Below are 19154 nucleotides of genomic sequence, written 5' to 3' on the forward strand. Positions count from 1 at the left end.
CATCATTGCCTTTTCTCTTTTACTTTCCTTTTTAGTTTTATTTTAGGATTCCCTATTTTTAATGTTCATACAGAGATTTCTTTAACTGAAATACCGAATAGTTTCTTTGGTGTGAAAAACTGCAATAGTACACAGGATCCTAATGAGATAATTAATAATGTGAAATAGGAAGTAAAGAGCTAAAGGTGTAGGGAAAGTGGGAAGGGTGGGGGAAAGGTAATAAGGGAGAGGAAAAAAATATGAGAAACTGAAAAATGGAAATAAAGTATTTGTAAATGGGGAGGGGAGGAGGGGGTGAAGGGAGGGCAGGGACAAGGGGAAAAATGAGAATCAAGACCTATCATGTAAAGGTACAGAATTCCAATGATGAATGTAACTGTATTGTATACCTGGATTGTACCAATAAACCCAATAAAAAGTAAAAAAAAAAGAGTCATCTGAAGGCTGGACTGGTGGCAGGTGTCTGTAATCCTAGCACTCTGAAAGGCTGAGGCAGGAAGATCCATAGTTGGAGCACACCCTGGGCAGGTTATTGAGTTAGAGAGACCCTATATCAAAAAGCTAGCAATTTAGTGAGATCATGTCTCTAAGTAAAAAATAAAAGGCTAGGGACGTATCTCAGTGGGGAGGCCTTGTGGGAGGAGGTTAAGAGGGCTGGGAGTGTTTCATCTGGACAATTTATTAAGAATGTAGATCCTGGGGCCTGGGATTTAGCTCAGTGGTTCCCCACTTGCCTTGCAAGTGCAAGGACCCTAGTTCAATCCCCGGTACCAAAAAAAAGTAGATCCTCCTGGAAATAGACCTAGTCCATTTAAAAATCTGTTTGACTTCACAATTTTAGGCAAGTTGTTAATGATGTGCCTATTGTTTAAGTAGGATAATTTAATATTGGTTATAACTTAAACTTTTTAAAGGCAAATTGACTATTGGTATGTGTGATCCAAAAGGAACAGGGAACAGACTGCTATTAACTCATGCCCATAATCCCAGCACTCAGGAGGCTGAGGCAGGAGAATCAACACAAGTTCGAGACCAGCCTGGGCTACATAGTGAGACCCTGTCTCAAAAAAAGAAAAACAAACAAACAAACAAAAGATAAGTTTATTTTTCCTTTTTTTAATGGTTTTATGACACAGGGTCTTGCTTTGTAGTTTAGGCTGGCCTTGAGCTTCCTATATTGCTCAGGGTGGTCTTGAACTCATGGGGATCCTTCTGCCTCAGCCTTCTGAGTGCTGAGATTACTGGTGTGTGCCACCACACCCAGCAGGGCAAAATATTTTAAGACTTTTTTTCATATTTGATTTGTTTTGTTTTGGTACTGAGGACTGAACTCAAGACCTTGTGCTTGTAGATAGGCACAGCACCACTGAGCTGAACCCCGGCCCGTTAACTTAGTTTTTATTAAGATGGCTTTTGGCCAGAAAACATTTTCAGGGAGAGAATGTTACTATATTTTAACATTAGCTAGAGTTGCTGCTTTTCAGTTGAATATTTGTAGCAGGGATTTGCTGGTTCTCTTATGCCCTTCTGTCCCTGTCACCCCTTGACACATTTGTGAAGGTGATCCAAATCCATTGTCCTTTCTACTTTAAAAAAATTGAATTTGGATTTAAAACAGTTTTTAAAAATTTCCTGTACATATTTGAAATGCATAATGTTTACATTCCTTGTATGGAATTGGTACGTGCACATAACACATCCCAGTTCCTTCACTCTGCTTATCCGGTTTTTCTGTGCTGGGCTTTGGTTCCCCTCCTCCTGTAGCTGCTGCAAAACACAGTCACAGACTTTGTCTTTCAAAGAGACCTTGAAGTCCTTTCAGTCCAGTCTCTAAAAAATAACAAGTGACTGAAGTTTTTGTGTAAGTGGCCTGAGCTCAAATGGTTATTTGTTATTCCTGGAGGTAGGGGGGAGTAAGGGCAGAGGAGGCACTTCCTAACTTTGAGATGAAATCTGACCCTGTGGAATTGGATTGTTTTATGGTTTTGTTCTAACCATTTCTAGGACTGCAAAGGTCCTTCTAAGGTCAGATTCACAAGCCCACCCTGTGTAGTAGGGTCTGCTTGTAAGCTCATCACTCTGGGAGGCTGAGGCAGGAGGATCACAAGTTCAAACCCAGCATTGACAATTTAGTGACTTAGTGGGAACCTGTCTCAAAAAAATAAAGGACTGGGATATAACTCAGTGCCAAGGCCCTGGGTTCTATCAGGCCAAACATTTCCTGTTTTTCCAATCATTTGTTTTAAGACACATGGTGTTTTTAGATCCTTGATAATCCTTAAGCAAGACACCTGATTAAAACATTTTAAAAGGATTGGGGATTTGGCTCAGTGCTAAGGCTAATCTCTAGTACCTAAAAAAAAAAAAAATCTAGGGGAGGAGGGGGTGAAGGGAGGGCAGGGACAAGGGGAAAAAATGAGAACCAAGACCTGTCATGTAAAGGTATAAGATCCCAATAATAAATGTAACTGTGCTATATGCCTAAAATGTACCAATAAACTCAATTAAATAAAATCTATTAAGTGAGGTGTCCTTTATCCTGTACTTACTACATGCTTTTCTTTAAATCAAGTTTATTTATTTATTTAGTTTTGGTGCTGGCGATCAAATTTAGGGCCTTATGCCACTGTGTGCTAGGTGAGTGGGATTACATAGCATTTACATTTTTAAGTGATGCTTTCCTGCACCAAATTCCTAAGTAACTCAGCGCCTTTATTTCTTACCTCAGGCTAAACTTCTTCCTCTACATCCAGAGGTCAGGATTATTCCCCTCTGAGGACCAGTCAGATTGCTGAGGTTTGAAGAAGGGGAAGAACTAATTTCCAGTTGTGAACTAGGAAAAGGGCACTGTTGAAAGTACTGAGTTTGTTTCACCTCTGCCCTCAGTGTTAATGCATTCCTGGTGAGTTATCCTTTCCACCGTCTGGTCAGCTGCAAATCTGGATATGCTTATCTGGCCCACTATGTCTGGTCATCACTGGCGACCTCCTTGCTGGTGATCAGACAGCCCATTCTTTTGTGCTAATCAGATTGCTGTTATTTGGCCTCTTGGGAATCTGCCCAGCTCACACAAGTTTGTGCTCGAGATTCCTGGGATTCTTCCTGGGTCTCCTTCAGCTATCAGTGTGGTAATTTCCAAAAAAGAAATAAAGGTGTGGTGTGACTTGTTAACAAGATTTCTAAAATTGTTTCACAACTTAAAATCTCTTATTAGAGGAGACAAGACAAATGAATGCCGAATCCAGGAAATACCAGTTTGAAAAGAGAGTTGTTTGAATATTTGACAATTTAGCCTTAATCTGGATTAATTTAGTTTTTAAAAACTATCATTGAGCCTGAAATTTGGGGAATAGTTGTGAATGATTGAGTTGTAGGTATAGAAAGGATAAGATTCCTTTAAGGTCAATATTTGTTGTGACATTTAGCTTTAAAAATAAGGTCCCACACTTAATAGTGTTTAAATTCAATTTTTCTTTCTTTCTTTTTGAGATGGGATCTTACTATATAGTTCAGACTGGCCTTGAACTCACTATATAGCCCAGGCTGGCCTTGAACTTCGTGGTGATCTTCCTGCCTCAGCCCCTCAAAAGTGCTGGGATTACAGGTGTGTGCCACTACACACAGCTCCAGTTTCTCTTAATGTTCTTTTTCTGAACATCATTTAGGAAGACCCTTAATCTGGACTTTTGCCTTTTAAAACATCCCTGTAACATTTTGGCCCAAATTTGTGTATATATGTATGTATTTTACCATTAGAACATGAAGAAATTGACTTGGATGTTAATTACAGAATTCTGTATACTTAGTTATTTCTGTTTTGTTTGGTTTTGGTACTGGGGATTGAACTCGGGACCTTGCGCTTGTGAGGCAGGCAGCTGCACCACTGAGCTAAATCCCAGCCTGTTTTTCTGTTTTTTGAGACAGGGTCTTAGCATGTAGTTCAGGCTAGCTTTGAACTCACCATATAGCTTAGTGAACTTGAAATCCTCCAGGCAGGGTTTTTTTCTGAGAGATAGGGATTTGAATGTATTCCAGGATGTGGAAGCAGACAATTGCTATTTGTGTGTATGTGTCTGTGTGTTTGTGAGAGAGGGAAAGAGGGAGAGAGAATGCCTCAGTTTGTAGTTCAAGCTGGCCCTGAGCTCACAGTATTCTTCCTGCCTTACTCAGCTTCATGAGTGCTGGGATTAAAGGTGTGCACTGCCACACCTGACACACTATTAAAGAACAAAGTTTAGGAGTTTGAATTTATTTACTATTCCTAACATAGAAATGTGTACTTGCACAGACTTTATTTGAAAAGGAAAGAACAAATTTTGATATACTTAAGTTATAGATCTTGCTCAACTGTCATTTGAGGGTAATGCCTTATAAAGTTAACTTGATACTTTTCCATTACCTTCAACCTAAAAGCATGAGAGATACTGCAGGCAGAAATATCCACAGTCCAGTCTGATTCATGCAAACATTCCAACAAATATTTACACATCCACCCTGTACCTGGCATTGTTTTAAAGTATTTTAAGTCATTGTTTTATTTTATTTTTTATTTTTGGTACTGGGGATTGAACTTGGGTCCTTCTGCTTGCAAGGCAGACAGCAGAACCACTAAGCTAAATCCCCTGCCCTTAAGTCATTGTTTTAAAACATTGTTTTAGAGCTGAGGATTTAGCTCAGTGACAGTGCACCTGCCTCACAAGTACAAGGTCCTGAGTTTGATTCCCTGGTACTAAAAAAGAAAAAACCGGAAAAACAACATTGTTTTAATCAGTGCTTCCAGGGAATTTACCATCCAGTGAGTCTCAGTTCTCTTCCACACTAATCAGTCTCCTGGAAAGAATGACTGCAGGGCTAAGTATTTAGCTCAACAGCACAGTACCTGCCTGGCAGCACGAGGTCCTGAGTTTGATCCCTGGTACCAAAAAAAAAAAAAAAAAATAGAATGACTCTGCCGCCTGCCTCACAAGCATAAGGACCCAAGTTTGATTCTCGGGACCAAAAAAAGATTGACTGCAGCTTCACTGGACCTAGCTGATGTGTGGTGTACCTTGCCGATGGTCCCAGTGCTGGGTTTTCTAGAGCAAGTCTCAGGCCTTTTGGTTTGGGAACTGTGTGTTCACTACATCCCTGAGCTTGGCCACACTTTTTCCAGGAGAGTGTGTAGTGCCCATGAACCTTCCTGTGGAGTCCACACTCACTTGACACAGCTGACTACCCCACATGAAGACTAGTTTGTCCCAGATGCTACTCATTTTTAGAAGCTGTGATGGAGCAGGGTGTGGGGCACTCTGGAGGCTGAAGTAGGTGGATTGCAGGGAGTTCAAGGCCAGGCTGAAGGACACTGCAAAAGCCTGTTTCAGAGAGAGAGAGAGAGGGAGAACCATGATAGTGGAAAGCATAGAAGATCTGGGTTCAAGTTCATCTCAGTGGCTTGCTGCCCTCCATCTGACTTAAAGTATATTACTTCACATCTCTTTCTAATCCTCTCTGTAACCATAGGTGGCTATTTAGTCTTGAGGTTGAAGTGAGAATTTTATGTAAAGCACCTGGCACATGGATAAGGTATCCAATGTATTTAGTTATTTCCCCTCTCCTCTCTCCTAAATTAATGCTTCATCACCTCTGTGTTTGTTGCTGCTGGTCCCGGGAGCTCCTTTTTTCACTGTCCTCTTTGTCCTTTTCTTACCTTCCCTACAGAGAATCATGAGCTGCACTCTTTTTCCTACCTGAATGAGGTAAGATTCCCACTCGACTTTCAGAGCCTTCTTGGATGTCGAGTATGGTGACACATGCCTGTATTCCTAGTACTTGGGAGGCTGAGGCAGGAGGATCTCCGTGAGTTCGAGACCAGCCTGGGCTACATAGTGAGTTCCAGGTCAGTCTCAACTATACAGTGAGACCCTGTCTCCAACCACCCCCCAACAAAAACCAAAAAAAAACCAAAAAGCCCTTCCAGTTTGGCCTCTGTCCCATAACCAGCTCTGTGCATGGCGGCATTTAACCAGCCAGGGTGCCAGTCACCAGTCTTCCCTTCCAGGACCCAACCATGCTGCCCTTGCGTATGTTGCTTAGCCATGACTCCAAGAGTCACTATGTTGCATGACCTTCTGGAGAACTGCGTTTGTTCTTTGCCTCCACAGGCTCCTCTGTGTGGTTAGCACTAAATAAATACTTGATTGAGTGAAACTGCCTTTCAGATATCTAAGTATTTATGTTCTGAGGGATTTTAGGATAGAGTCATTTTACATTTCTCTTTAAAAAGGACTCTTTATTGTGAGTTCAGTGTTTTTCCCCTTTTCTTTGTGTTCCATTTTGAAGACTTGGAGAAAAGGGGCAGATGTTTGTAGTCCTGCCATCTATACATTTTGTAATCATTTTTGTTTTCTTTTTGGTCTTTTGATACAGGTTTTCACTATGTAGTTCAGGCTGGCCTTGAACTCCCTCCCAGTGATCCTCCCGATTCAGTCCCCCAAGTACTGGAATTATATGAATGGACGGACCACCATGCCTGGCTCTGTAAATTTTTTTTTTTTTTGGAGACAGGGTCTAACTATGTAGTTGAGGCTGACTGGAACTCACTGTGTAGCCCAGGCTGGTCTCGAACTCACAGCAGTCCTCCTGCCTCAGCCTCCCAAGTGCTGGGATTACAGGCATGCACCATCACGCCTGGCGTGGCTCTGTAATTTTTAATAATAAAGGCTCACTTTTAAATCAGTTATATTATGGAGGGGCTAATATGTGCTGGACTCTGATACATATGCACTTTTTTTTTTTTTTTTGGTCTTAGGAATTGAACCCAGGTTCTCCTGCATGCTAGGCAAGTACTCTACCACTGAACTACACCTCTTGTCTTTTTTTGAGACAGGGTCTCACTGTGTAGTTCAAACTGCCCTGGAACTCACTATGTAGCCCAGGCTGGTCTCGCACTCACAGCGATCCTCCTGCCTCAGCCTTCCGAGTGCTGGGATTACAGGCGTGGGCCATCACGGCTCTCTAGTCCTTTTAAAAGTAGTTTCAAAAATTCCTCATGTTCCCTTTTTTTTTTTTTTTTTTTTTCCGTTTCTTATTTTGGTACTGGAGATCGAACTCAGGACCTCATGCTTGCCAGGCAGGCACTGCGCCGCTGAGCTATATCCCCAGTCCCATGCATTTTTTACCTTTTTAAAACTACCGTTGAAGCTTTGCTATAATATCAAGGCAGAATGTCCATGATAACCTGAAATCTATTAAAATATTCCTCCCATTTCCAAAGACAATATCCATGTGAAGCTGAATATTCTTTATCTACTTTACCTACACAGGCTGAGTGCAAAAGCAGTGTGAGAATCCAGCTGTCTTCTATAGAGTCAGATATTACAGAGATGCAAACGTTTTAAATGCTACCATTCTTATGATTTATTTTTATTTTAGAAAATGTAATTATTTCTCTTGTAAATAACATTATTCTTGTTAACATGTAATGGGTTCATTATTTTATTTTTTATGCTATGGGTATTTTTTGTTGTTGTTGTTGTTTTGAGACAGGATCTTGCTATGTGATTCAGACTGGTTTTGAACTCACTGTGTACCCCAGGCTGGCCTCAAACTCACAGCAGCCATCCTGCCTTAGCTCTTATTTTTTTATTTTTCATTTTTTTTGCTACCTGGGATTGAACTGGGATCTTGCACTTGTAAGGCAGGCAGAGGCACCACTGAGCTAAATCCCTGGCCTTGGGCTTCACAGTAAGTTCCAGGTCAATCTCAGCTACATAGTGAGACCCTGTCTCAAAAAAAAAAAAAAAATCCCTGGTCTTGCTTAAGACTCTTGAGTGCTGGGAATACTGGCATGCAACATACCTGGCAGATTTTTTTTTTTTTTTTTTTTCTGGCACCAGGGATCGAACTCAGGACCTTGCGCTTGCAAAGCAGGTGGTGGCACCACTGAGCTAAATCTTTGGCCCTGTTACTATTTTAAATGAATAATATTTTAAAATCTTTAAAAAAAAAACCTCTGTGCCAAGGTGTGCAGAGTATGATGCCATGTACTATGATGACTACTAGACCAGATGATTCCTGTGCTCTTTCTGTGCCTGAGGAATTAATGTCCAGCATGGAAAATGTGAGCAGAGAGGGTAGAAGCAGTAACTGGAGTGAGTGGTGATTGGACATTGCAGTGTTTGGTGTCTTAGTGATGCAGCACAGCTCTGATCTCAGTAGTAATGCCATTGCCCTACTTTTGTTGCTTAGATTGCTTATCTTGAGAACTACCAAGACATTGCTTATCCTAAAGATCAGGTGACCAGTGAAGCCACCATGTCATCGAGACCTTTTGAAAGTCCACCTCCCTATAGACCTGATGAATTGTAAGTAAATAATTTTTAGGTTTTTTTAAATAAGTAGTATTATATGTAAAAAATGTGTATGGTTGAAACTTGTCTGTTTAGTGTCAGTCTGTGTTCTTGTAAATTTGAATTGTACCAAGGACAGTACTGTAAAAAGTGAATTGCCTTGTTACTCTTAATTTGGCAGAGGCAACTGCTATCTCCTATTTCTCGTGTTTGCCTTGTGGGACTGTCTAGTTGTATAATTATGTATATATTCCTTTCTGTTTTTCACACATGGTATGAAACTTCAGTATTCATTTTTTAGATCACTGTTGGTGACATACTGTCAAATATTAAAATAGCTTTATTGACATATAATTCGCACGCCATGCAATTTACCTATTTAGCATAGGTATCACTGACTTTCAGTATTTGTTTTTTGTTTTTGGTACTGGGGATTGAACTCAGGACCTTTTGCTTGTGAGGCCGGTGGCAGCACCACTGAGCTAAATCCCAGCCCATGTTTTGTTTTGTTTTTGAGGTGGGGTCTCACTGTGTAGTTCAGACTGGCCGCAAACACACAGCAATCCTCCTGTGTCAGCCTCCCAATTGCTGGGTTTACAGGTGTGTGCCACCACATGTGGCTTAACATAATTAATTTTAGAATACTTTAATTTCATCGTTCACCAGAAAAACCTACTTACTCATCAGCAGTCACTTTCCAAGTCCTCACCCATAAGCAACCTCCCAGGTCTGCTTTTTGTACATTTCTTGGTTCTAGGTATTTCATATAAATGGAGTTGTGTGTATAAGTAGCCTTTTGTTACATAGCATTATGTTTTGCATATTGTCAACTTTTTTTTGTTTTGTTTTGTTTTTTTAAGACAGGGTCTCACTATGTGGTTGAGACTGACCTGGAACTCACTATGTAGCCCAGGCTGGTCTGGAACTCACAGCAATCCTTCTGCCTCAGCCTCCCGAGTGCTGGGATTACAGCAGTGCGCTGCCATGCCCAACTACATATTGTCAACTTTAAAAGTGATTCCTGCTGTTATATAAAATAAGCAAAATTGAGTGTTCTTGGGGATATATCAGTGAATTCTTAAATTTTATATGTGTTATCAAACATTGGTGTGGATTTCTTCTTTTTTTTCTGTACTGGGGATCAAACTCAGGACCTTGCGCTTGGGAGGCAGGAGCAGCACCCCTGAGCTAAATCCCTGGCCCTTGGATTTCTTCTTTTATTTTTTATTATTGTTTGTTTGTTTGTTTGTTTTTGAGACAGGGTCTCACTATGTAGTTGAGACTGACCTGGAACTCACTATGTAGCCCAGGCTGTTCTCAAACTCATAGTGATCCTCCTGCCTCAGCCTCGGAGTGGTGGGATTACAGACGTGCATAACCACGCCCGGCATGGATTTCTTCTTTTAAATAGTTTGTAGTTAATTTAGATAACTGTCTGGGTTTAGCATAGGAAAAAACAAATTCAGTTTCTCCTGCTGTTCTCTTACAACACAGTTGACAGAGACTGCTTTTGTGACTTCTGGTCACTAAAAATGTGTAGGGAATTTTCCTCACCGGTAAAGGAGCCATCAGTTCACAGTAGATACCACCCAGCACTGTCCTCCATTTCAGTCACCACTTGGTCTGTCTGGGGTTCAGTCCCACGGCATTGTCCTCCATTTTTTGGTACCAGTTTGCAAGCCCATGGTTTGGCCTTTGCTTGGCCTTTGCTTTGACTGTTTGGCTATGAATTGGGGTTCCACCCTCTGTTGGAGTTAAGTGGCTAGTGAGCTCACAGACCTTAGGGAAGCACTTGTAGTATTTACATTTCCCTCCAGGAACCTCCTTCTGTTCAGCTATCTGGAAGCTCTCTGAACCCAGTCCTTTCGGGTTTTGTTTTGTTTTGTTTTGTTTTGTTTTGGAAGCTTTGTTATGTGGACATAATTGATTAGATTATTGGCCACTGGTGATCAACTTAACTTTTAGCCCCTGTCTCCCTGAATATTAGGGAGTGGGGCAAAAATCCAAGCCCTGTAGTCCTGACTTGGTCTTAACTGACCAGCCCTCATCCTGAAGCTACCTGGAGCCTCCAGCTCATCACCATACAAGAAGTTGTTTAGCCCTTTGGAGATTCCCAGGATTTTAGTTGTATGACAGGTTACTGGGACTAAGACCAAATATATATATATCAGTCCCACGTAGGGGTTGTCTCCCAGTTATGTATAGCCTCCTAATTGGTACCTAAATATGATAGGGACACGGTTGTTTATGATACTGTCGTTCTTAAAATATGTTGGAGAGGTGGGAATTAGCTCAGTGATAGAGAATTGTCCTAATTGCACAGGGCCCTAGGAGTGATCCCACAGACCATGGGTTGGGGGTAGCTGGAGAACTTTTTTTTTCTACTACTGGGAATCAAATTCAGGACCTTGCACTTGTCAGGCAGGCTCAGCACCACTGGGACGCATCCCCGGCTGGGAGCTGAAAAATATTGTAATTTAGTAGTGCTCTATTAACCTAACAATTTTTGTGTGTGTTGCTTCTGTTAAAGAAAGATGAACCATAATGCATATATGGAAAAGGACACAGAACATACAGTGTGATTATTTGTGAATTCAGAGGATACATCCACATAGTCATTACTTAGATCACAAAGCAACAAAACAGCCTGCCCTAGTGGTGCACACCTGTAATTCCAGCACTGTGAGAGGCTGAGGCAGGAGAATTGCACATCTGAACCTAGCCTGTGCAATTTAGGGAGACCCAGACTTAAAATAATAAATAAAAGGTGCTAGGGGTGTAGCCTAATGCAAAGTCTCTGGGTTCAATTTAATCCTTGTATGGGGAGGAGAGGGAAAACAGTTCTTTCTTCCTTAGTGTGTTACTCCCTGGACAGATTAAACTGTGCAGTGTGATTATCCTGGTCTTTTGTATCCCCGTTTCCTAGTAGAGTGTCCAGTATAAGTCGTCCTGGCAACTACAGTAAACAGATGTCCCAAGAATAAATTAATGAATGTGTTTTCTTAAATAGGAGGCTGCCAGGAATTGCACATGATCCTGGAGACCAGTTGTAGGTGTTATATCTGAATGCACCTCTCTCATGCCACAAAAAAATAGATTGAGAGCTGGGCATGGTAGTACACGCCTGTAATCCCAGCACTCAGGAGGCTGAGGCAGGAGGATTGCCATGAGTTCAAGGCCAGCCCGGGCTACATAGTGAGTTCAGGGACAGCCTGAATACAAAGGGAGACCCTGCCTCAAACTGCCCCCCCAAAAAAAGGTTGATACCATTGGTCTTATGCTGTCTGGGTCCTATCCTCAGGGATTTTGATTTAGCTGATATAGTGTGCACCATCTGAAGATTTGCTTTTGTTTTTTTATATTGGAGATTGAACTCAAGGCCTTGCACTTGCTATGCAAGTGTTTCACCACTTTGCTGTATCCCCAACCCCACTACCAGAGTTTTATACTTTCCCAGGCATCTAATCTGGAGCAAAGTTTGGGAACCTATGCTGCAAAGTACTCTGGACAGTCATTCTCAAGATATATTTCCAAGAAGAAGAGCATCTGCGTGAGCTGGAAGAATGTTCTGCCTCAGACCTGCAGAACCCACAGGTCTAGGGACTGATAATCTATCATTTAACAAGCTATGTGGGTGATTCCAGTGCAGATTCTTTTACTGTCCAGTGTGCAGATACCTTCACTGACCACAGGGCAGTAATAATAGTTATAATTTGTTTGAATGATTGTAAGGACTTTACATGTTCTTCCTGCTTACCACTCAAAAGTGCTAACTTAAAGTTGTTTTTATGTGCATTTCAGCAAACCAAATCATTATGCACCAAGCAATGACATATATGGTGGAGAAATGCATGTTCGACCAATGCTGTCTCAGCCAGCATATTCTTTTTACCCAGAAGATGAAATCCTTCACTTCTACAAATGGACCTCTCCCCCAGGAGTGATTCGGATTCTGTCTATGCTCATTATTGTGATGTGCATTGCTATATTTGCCTGTGTTGCCTCCACGCTTGCCTGGGACAGAGGCTATGGAACTAGCCTTCTAGGGGGTGGCATCAGCTACCCTTATGGAGGAAGTGGCTTTGGTGGCTATGGAAGTGGCTATGGCTATGGTTATGGCTATGGTTATGGCTATGGAGCAGGCTACACAGATCCAAGAGCAGCCAAGGGCTTCCTGTTGGCCATGGCTGCCTTTTGCTTCATTGCTTCCCTGGTGATATTTGTTACCAGCGTTATAAGATCTGAGTTGTCCAGAACAAGGAAATATTACTTGACTGTGATAATACTGAGTGCCATACTGGGGATCATGGTGTTTATTGCCACGATTGTCTATATAATGGGTGTCAATCCCACTGCCCAGGCCTCTGGATCTATGTATGGCTCACAGATATATGCCCTCTGCAACCAGTTTTATTCACCTGCTGTTAGTGGGCTCTACGTGGACCAGTATTTGTATCACTACTGTGTGGTGGATCCCCAGGAGGTAGGAGTAATGTTTGGTTTTTATTTCTAACCCCTTTCCTTGAGTCAGATGCTGTCACCTTATAATAGGGTTACTCTAAGAATGATTTGAATATATTAATACTGTAACAACAATAACAACACCTAAAAAAATTTGATGTCAATGGCCCATTTCTAATTATATTAGAATTTCAGGTAGGGGTTGTGTATCACTATTAAGATATAATTAAAATACTGTACAATTCCACCCATTCAAAGAACAGTTCAGGTTTGTAGTATATTTATAAAATTGTGCAGGGCCAGAGAATTAGCTCAGTGGCACCACACCTACTTCACAAGCACAAGGTCCTGAGTTTAATCCCTAGTATCACACACACACAAAATAATATTTTCTCTGGTGTGAAAAACTATAATTGTATGTAAGATCCTAATGATATAATTGACAATGTGAAATAGTAAGAAAAGGGCTAAAGGTGTAAGGGAAGTGGGAAGGGTAGTGGAAAGGAAATAAAGGAAAAGGAAAAAAATATGAGAAAATGAAAAAATGGAAATAAAGTATTTGTAAATAGGGAAGGGATGAGGGGCTGAAGGGAGGGCAGGGGGAAGGGGAAAAAATGAGAACCAAGACCTGTAATGTCAAGGTACAAGATCCCAGTGATGAATGTAACTGTATTGTGTACCTAAAATGTACCAATAAACTGAGGGGAAAAAAAGAATTGTACAAACATCAGCATAGTCAGTTGTAGAACATGGCCATTTTCCTAGCCTTCCCTAGGCAACCACTAATCCTGCCTCTCTAGACTTGTCTTTTGTCTGGGTATTTTATTGTAATCTCACAATATGTGGTCTTCATGATTTACTTCTTTCACTTACCGTAATGGGTTTTTTTTATGTTAGTCATTTTTTTTTCATTGAGTTTATTGGTACTTTTTAGGTGTATTGTACAGTTACATTCATCATTGGGATCTTGTACCTTTACATGACCATAATGTTTTTGAGGTTTATATGTGTTTTAGTTGTATGAGTCCTTTATGCCTTCCAGTAATTGTATATAGAAAATTTTAGTGATCCGTGAGTGGCTGAACATTGGAGCTGATTCTATATTGGCCATTAGATATAATGTCATGATCATTGTTCTACATACAAGTTGTTGTGAACATTGGTGTTCAAGTTGTTTGTTTTTTTGAGGTGGTAGTGCTGGGGATTCAGACTTGTGGGCTGAGCTACAGTGCCAACCTTTTTTTTTGGAGATAGGGCCTTGCTAAGTTGCTATTATGCCTTGCTCTGTTTGAACTGCTAGACTTTTCTAAAGAGATTACACATTTAAAATTTCCAGCAGAAATGTAGGAGAGATATGTATGTCCAGTATCTCTACTTCTCATCAACACTTGTTATTATCAGTTTGTCTAATTTTACCTGTGCTAAGGGGTGTCAAGTAGTACTTCATTGTGATTTTTACCCCTCAGTTCTGGGAACTGAGCCCAGGACTTCACTGTAGTTTTTATTGCCATTTCCTTGATAGTTAATGGTGGTGTTCATGTACTTATTCACTATTTTCATGTACTTATTGGCCGTTTCTTTATCATCTTTGGAGAAATGGCAACTTCTTTATTCGGTTTTAAATGAGGCTATTTTTAATTCTTTGTGTATCTGAAGACAGGTTCCTTTGCACCAAAGTTTTTGGATTTGATGAAGTTTATCTAATTTTTCTTTTGTTGCTTGTGTTTTGGTCTTATATCTAAGAATGCTTTGCCTAGTTGAAAGGCACAAAGATTTCTTTCTTTTTTTTCTTTTCTTTTCTTTTTTTGAGACAAGGTCTCACTATGTTGATCAGGCTGGTTTTGCACTATATAATCCAGCCTGGCCTTAAACTCATGGAGATCCCTCTGCTTCAACCTTCTAAGTGCTGGGATCACAGGTGTGCATCCCTGAGTACTGGGATTACAAGTGTGTCCCACTGTGGACGCCCCTCCTTTGAGGTAGGGTTGATTGCATTAATCTGTTTCTGTCATGCACTTGGTCTTGATTACTTTTAACTTTGGAGTAAATTTTAACTTCATGAAGCGGTTAGATTTTTGGCTCCTTGTATTTCTAGATGGATTTTTACGGCCAGTTTATCAATTTATACAAAAAAGCCCACTAAGATTTTGAAGAGTTGCATTGACTCTAGACTAATTTGGCAGCATACTGACATCTTTACAGGTACAGGTCTTACATTCCATGAGCACAGGATGTCTCTCCATTTGTGTAGGTCCTCTTCAATTTCTTTCAAATGTTTTGTAGTTTTCAGAGTGTCTGACTCTTTAAAAGGTATCCAGGGATTCAAATGTGCAGGTAGGGTTGAGAACCTTGCCTTTGGCAACCATGAGCCATCCTAATTACATTAACACCGGAGAGTTTCTGAGTTACTAATCTCTTCTCTTTTGACTCAGGAATTCACATTCTTTCACCTGATTGAGTCACTCTTTTGGGGTTAGACTTTCTCCAATAACTCTGTTTATTTTGATGACTGTTTTCCCTGCAGATACATTTTTAAGAGTGCTTATTGTTGCTTTTCAGACATTTCTGTGGTAAATAGGGATTGAGAATTGGTACCTTTATCCCTCTTAATCCTCTTGGTTCTTGAAACCTACATTCTTTTTCTTTTTTTTTTTTTTTGGTACTGGGGATTGAATTCAGGACCTTGCCCTTGCAAAGTAGGTGGCAGAAACTTTGAGCTAAATCCCCAGCCCATGTGAACCTCTTTTTTTTTTTTTTTTTTTTTTTTGGTACTGGGGATTGAATTCAGGACCTTGCCCTTGCAAAGTAGGTGGCAGAAACTTTGAGCTAAATCCCCAGCCCCTGAAACCCGCATTCTTTGAGAAAGAATGTCACTGTTGACAGCTGGAAGGAGAGCCTCCTGTTGCCATTAGTGAATATCCAGGGCTACCTGGTACGTGCCTCAATTTACCTCCAAGGCCAGTGTACACCTAATACACTTAGCAGACCCTGGAAGAACCATCTATAGTTGTAAGTTTCCTTGTTATAGGCCCTATCTTATAGAAGACTGAAAGCAGAGAAGCCTGGTGGACCAAAGGAATTATTTATCCATTGGTTATAATTTACAGCTTGGTTAGATCCATGTCTTCATCATTTATGGTAAGACAGATCCAATGTGGACAGAAACTTACAATGAGTGTAAAAAACTTTGCCAAGCACATATTAGGAACAACATTGTAGCCATGGTTGGGTATTTAAAGCTAATTCTGGGTCTTTAGATTCGGCTCACTGTCACTGTGCCTGCTTGGTAAGCTCAAGGTCCTGAGTTCAATCCCTGATACCAAAAAAAATATATATATATAATTCTGAAATTAGCATTTTTTTCCAAGCCTTTTAGAAGTATGCTATTGTTTGAATCTATTGGCCATTTTGTCTATTCATAAAAATAAGGCTCCTGCATGAACTAACTTTAGAAACAGTTTCTACAGCTATAAAATGGAGTGATGATAGTACTTAGCTTTCGGATGTTTTAAGGATTGAATTGTTTGTGCATCTGTGTATACACGCATGCAAATATATGTGCTTTGCTAGCCTTAGCCCAGTTTGGTGTAGGTTAGGTTTTATGGTATGTCTAAAGTGCAGCTATTTGTTTCAGTTATATATTATATAAACCACAGATATTTGATGGCTCCTTAGATAGATAAGGTTTTTAACTTGGAGACAGATTGCAGTGAAGTAAGCAATTAAAATTAATTATGCCAATCTCTTTAATCCCTTTTTAGGCTATTGCCATTGTGCTGGGATTCCTCATTGTTGTGGCTTTTGCTTTAATAATTTTCTTTGCTGTGAGAACTCGAGGAAAGATGGACCGGTATGATAAATCTAATATTTTGTGGGACAAGGAACGCATTTACGATGAACAGCCCCCCAATGTTGAAGAGTGGGTAAGTGTTAAAAAAAAAAAAGCTGTCAACCTTTCATGAAATTCCTAGGTTTCTGCACCTTAAAAATTTGTGGTGCTTTGTTAAATTTTGTGTTTAAAATTGTTGACTGTGTATGTTGCAAAAGTTGTTTTAGCTTTTACAATGAATTTTAAGATGGTGGAATGGAAAAAAATTGAGATAGGGTCTCACTTTGTTGAAGGCTGGCCTTCAACGCACTGTGTAGCCCAGGCTGGCCTTGAACTTAGAACAGTCCTTCTGCTTCAGCCTCCTGAGTACTGGAATTACAAGTATGTACCACTACAACTGGCTGGGTTTCCTTTTTTTAAAGAGTGGACCTGTCCTATGAAAAGAACGGCTTCCAAGAAAATCATGCAGAAAGAGGTTGGATTTTGCAAAATAAAACAGCTGTTTTGGTCAGGGATTTAGCTTAGTGGTGCCACTTCCTGCCTCACAAATGCAAGGTCCCAAGTTTGATCCCCAGTACCAAAAAATAATAATAATAAAAATTAAAATAAAACAACTGTTTTCTCTCACCTTTGATTGTTTTGCTCCTTGTCATCACAGAGGAAACACTATGGCCCGGGGGTTGTACTTGCTCAAGGGGTGCTTTGGAATGATTGGTGGCCTTTTAACCTTGTTAATTGGATGATACCATAACAAACCACAGTGACTAATTCTGTATTCACAGTTACCTATATGAAGTATTTTAGTGAGGTAGAGAGAGTGATGAGAGAAGTTTATGGGTTTTTTTTTGTTGTCTTATGTTTTGTTTTTTTGGTATATAGTGTTGACCTCACCAGGCTTCCTTTGTGTTGTAATTTGCTAAAAAGCCTAGGCAGTCCCTCCAGAAATACCTCCCACAAGAGTGCTACTAAATGACTTTGAGAGATGTTCAGAGTAGAACTTTGTTTCTGTTAGGATGCTGTTAGAAGCAACCTCACAACCTGCCATCATGGATTTCTTTGATCAGACTGGTTTTGCCTGGAAGGTCAGCTGAGTACCGGACACTGGGTTCAGGCAGGTTTGTTCTGGTCAGTGGGAGTTGGGTATGAGGTGGCCTACTGTGGAAAGCTGCCAACCAGGTACCAGGGAAAGATACAGATTATCATGAAGGCTCCTTAGCTCTGTAGAGCATCCTAAATGGCTGATGTTTTAAGGAAATCCAGAGTCCTAGATGAAATTATATAAGGATCAAAGCAAACAAAACCCCCCACAAAATCCAAAGCTGTCTTAGGAAAGCCAGAATGGGATAGGCATGGCAGTGCATGGCTATAATTCTAGCTGTTCAAGAGGCTGAGGCAGGAAAGTCACAGATTTGAAGCCAGCATGAGCAACTTTATGAGACCTTGTCTCAAAGTAATAAAAAAGGAGTGGAGGTGTAGCTCAGTGGCAGAGTGCTTGCTTAGTATTCAATCTTCATTACCTCCTCCCCCAAAAAAGCTAAAAAGGGCTTAGCTGTTTCCACCAAAATGATGGTTATGGTGTTCCTGCTTGTCCCTACTTGAACTCTCTTTCTTTGTTCCCCAAATGGCAGTGATGGCAAACCTTTTAGAGCTTTCAGTGATGACAAAGCAGCCTTCTGTGGGCCATAGGTTTGCCATCCCTGTCCTGTGGAGTGTGAAGATGTGGAGGAGTGTTTGCTTTCTGTCTTTAGCTCCAGGCAAGGCCACCTGTGTATGAGATGGGACAGTCCATTGTGAACTATGAAGTCAGTGTTTCACTGCAAGTTTCTGGGTGTGTCCTTTTTCCACTGGTTGCTGGGGTTTGTTTACTTGAAGTTTCGACAGCTTTAAAAGACAACACAAGGTTGACTGGTGAACTTCAGCCTCTCAGCTGATTTTACTGTCATGGAGGTTTAGTTGATGATTTGGCAAAAGATAGCCATGGCAATTATGGAGGTAATGGTAATGCTGAAGCTGAAGGGACTAACTGACCTTTTTCTTTCCTTTTTTTTGTGGTGGTGGTATGGAATGATCCCAGAGCTTGACTCTTGAGGAAGTAGATATGTCTAACTTGATTTAATTATAGTACAAAGTATCATTATATGAAACCATCCATTTACTCCATAAATACCATAAATATGTATAATTTTTATTTTTTATGTATCAGATAAAAAGTCATTTGTTTCAAAAGGCAGTATGTTTATTGGACTTCCTGGAACCCCTGTAAACTTGCTATGCATGCGTTGTTTCACATGGACTCTATTGCATCTCTAGTGATAAATGTTTTCATTATGGGAAACTTAAAGAATAATCTGTTGAAGATCAGATATATGACTTTTCCCCCAATTGTTTTATGTGATTTTTTTTTTTTTTTTTTTTTTTTTTTTTTGGTATCAGGGATCGAACTTGGGACTTTGTGCTTACAAGGCAGGTGGCGGAACCCCTGAGCTAAATCCCTGGCCCTCTAACTCCCTTTTTTTTTTTTTTTTAACACCGGGGGG

At 40.5% G+C, this 19154-nt stretch overlaps 1 protein-coding gene across 2 annotated transcripts in view; it reads left to right on the plus strand.

Annotated features, from left to right (window-relative positions):
- Positions 1–2635: 2635 nt before the first annotated feature.
- Ocln (occludin) overlaps positions 2636–19154 on the plus strand; it is a 44547-nt gene continuing 28028 nt past the window's right edge. The window contains exons 1-5 of one of the 2 annotated variants that reach the window (XM_010637313.3): positions 2636–2902; positions 5698–5735; positions 8227–8342; positions 12129–12810; positions 16550–16711. In XM_010637313.3, coding sequence (XP_010635615.1) covers positions 8293–8342; positions 12129–12810; positions 16550–16711 — 894 coding nt within the window. In that variant the 5' untranslated portion in view covers positions 2636–2902; positions 5698–5735; positions 8227–8292. The remainder of the gene's footprint in view (positions 2903–5697; positions 5736–8226; positions 8343–12128; positions 12811–16549; positions 16712–19154) is intronic. The other variant, XM_010637314.3, reaches the window with a different exon arrangement.

Source organism: Fukomys damarensis, unplaced genomic scaffold (assembly GCF_012274545.1).
Source record: "Fukomys damarensis isolate Sample0158 unplaced genomic scaffold, DMR_v1.0_HiC HiC_scaffold_1, whole genome shotgun sequence".
NCBI classification, from domain to species: Eukaryota; Metazoa; Chordata; class Mammalia; order Rodentia; family Bathyergidae; genus Fukomys; species Fukomys damarensis.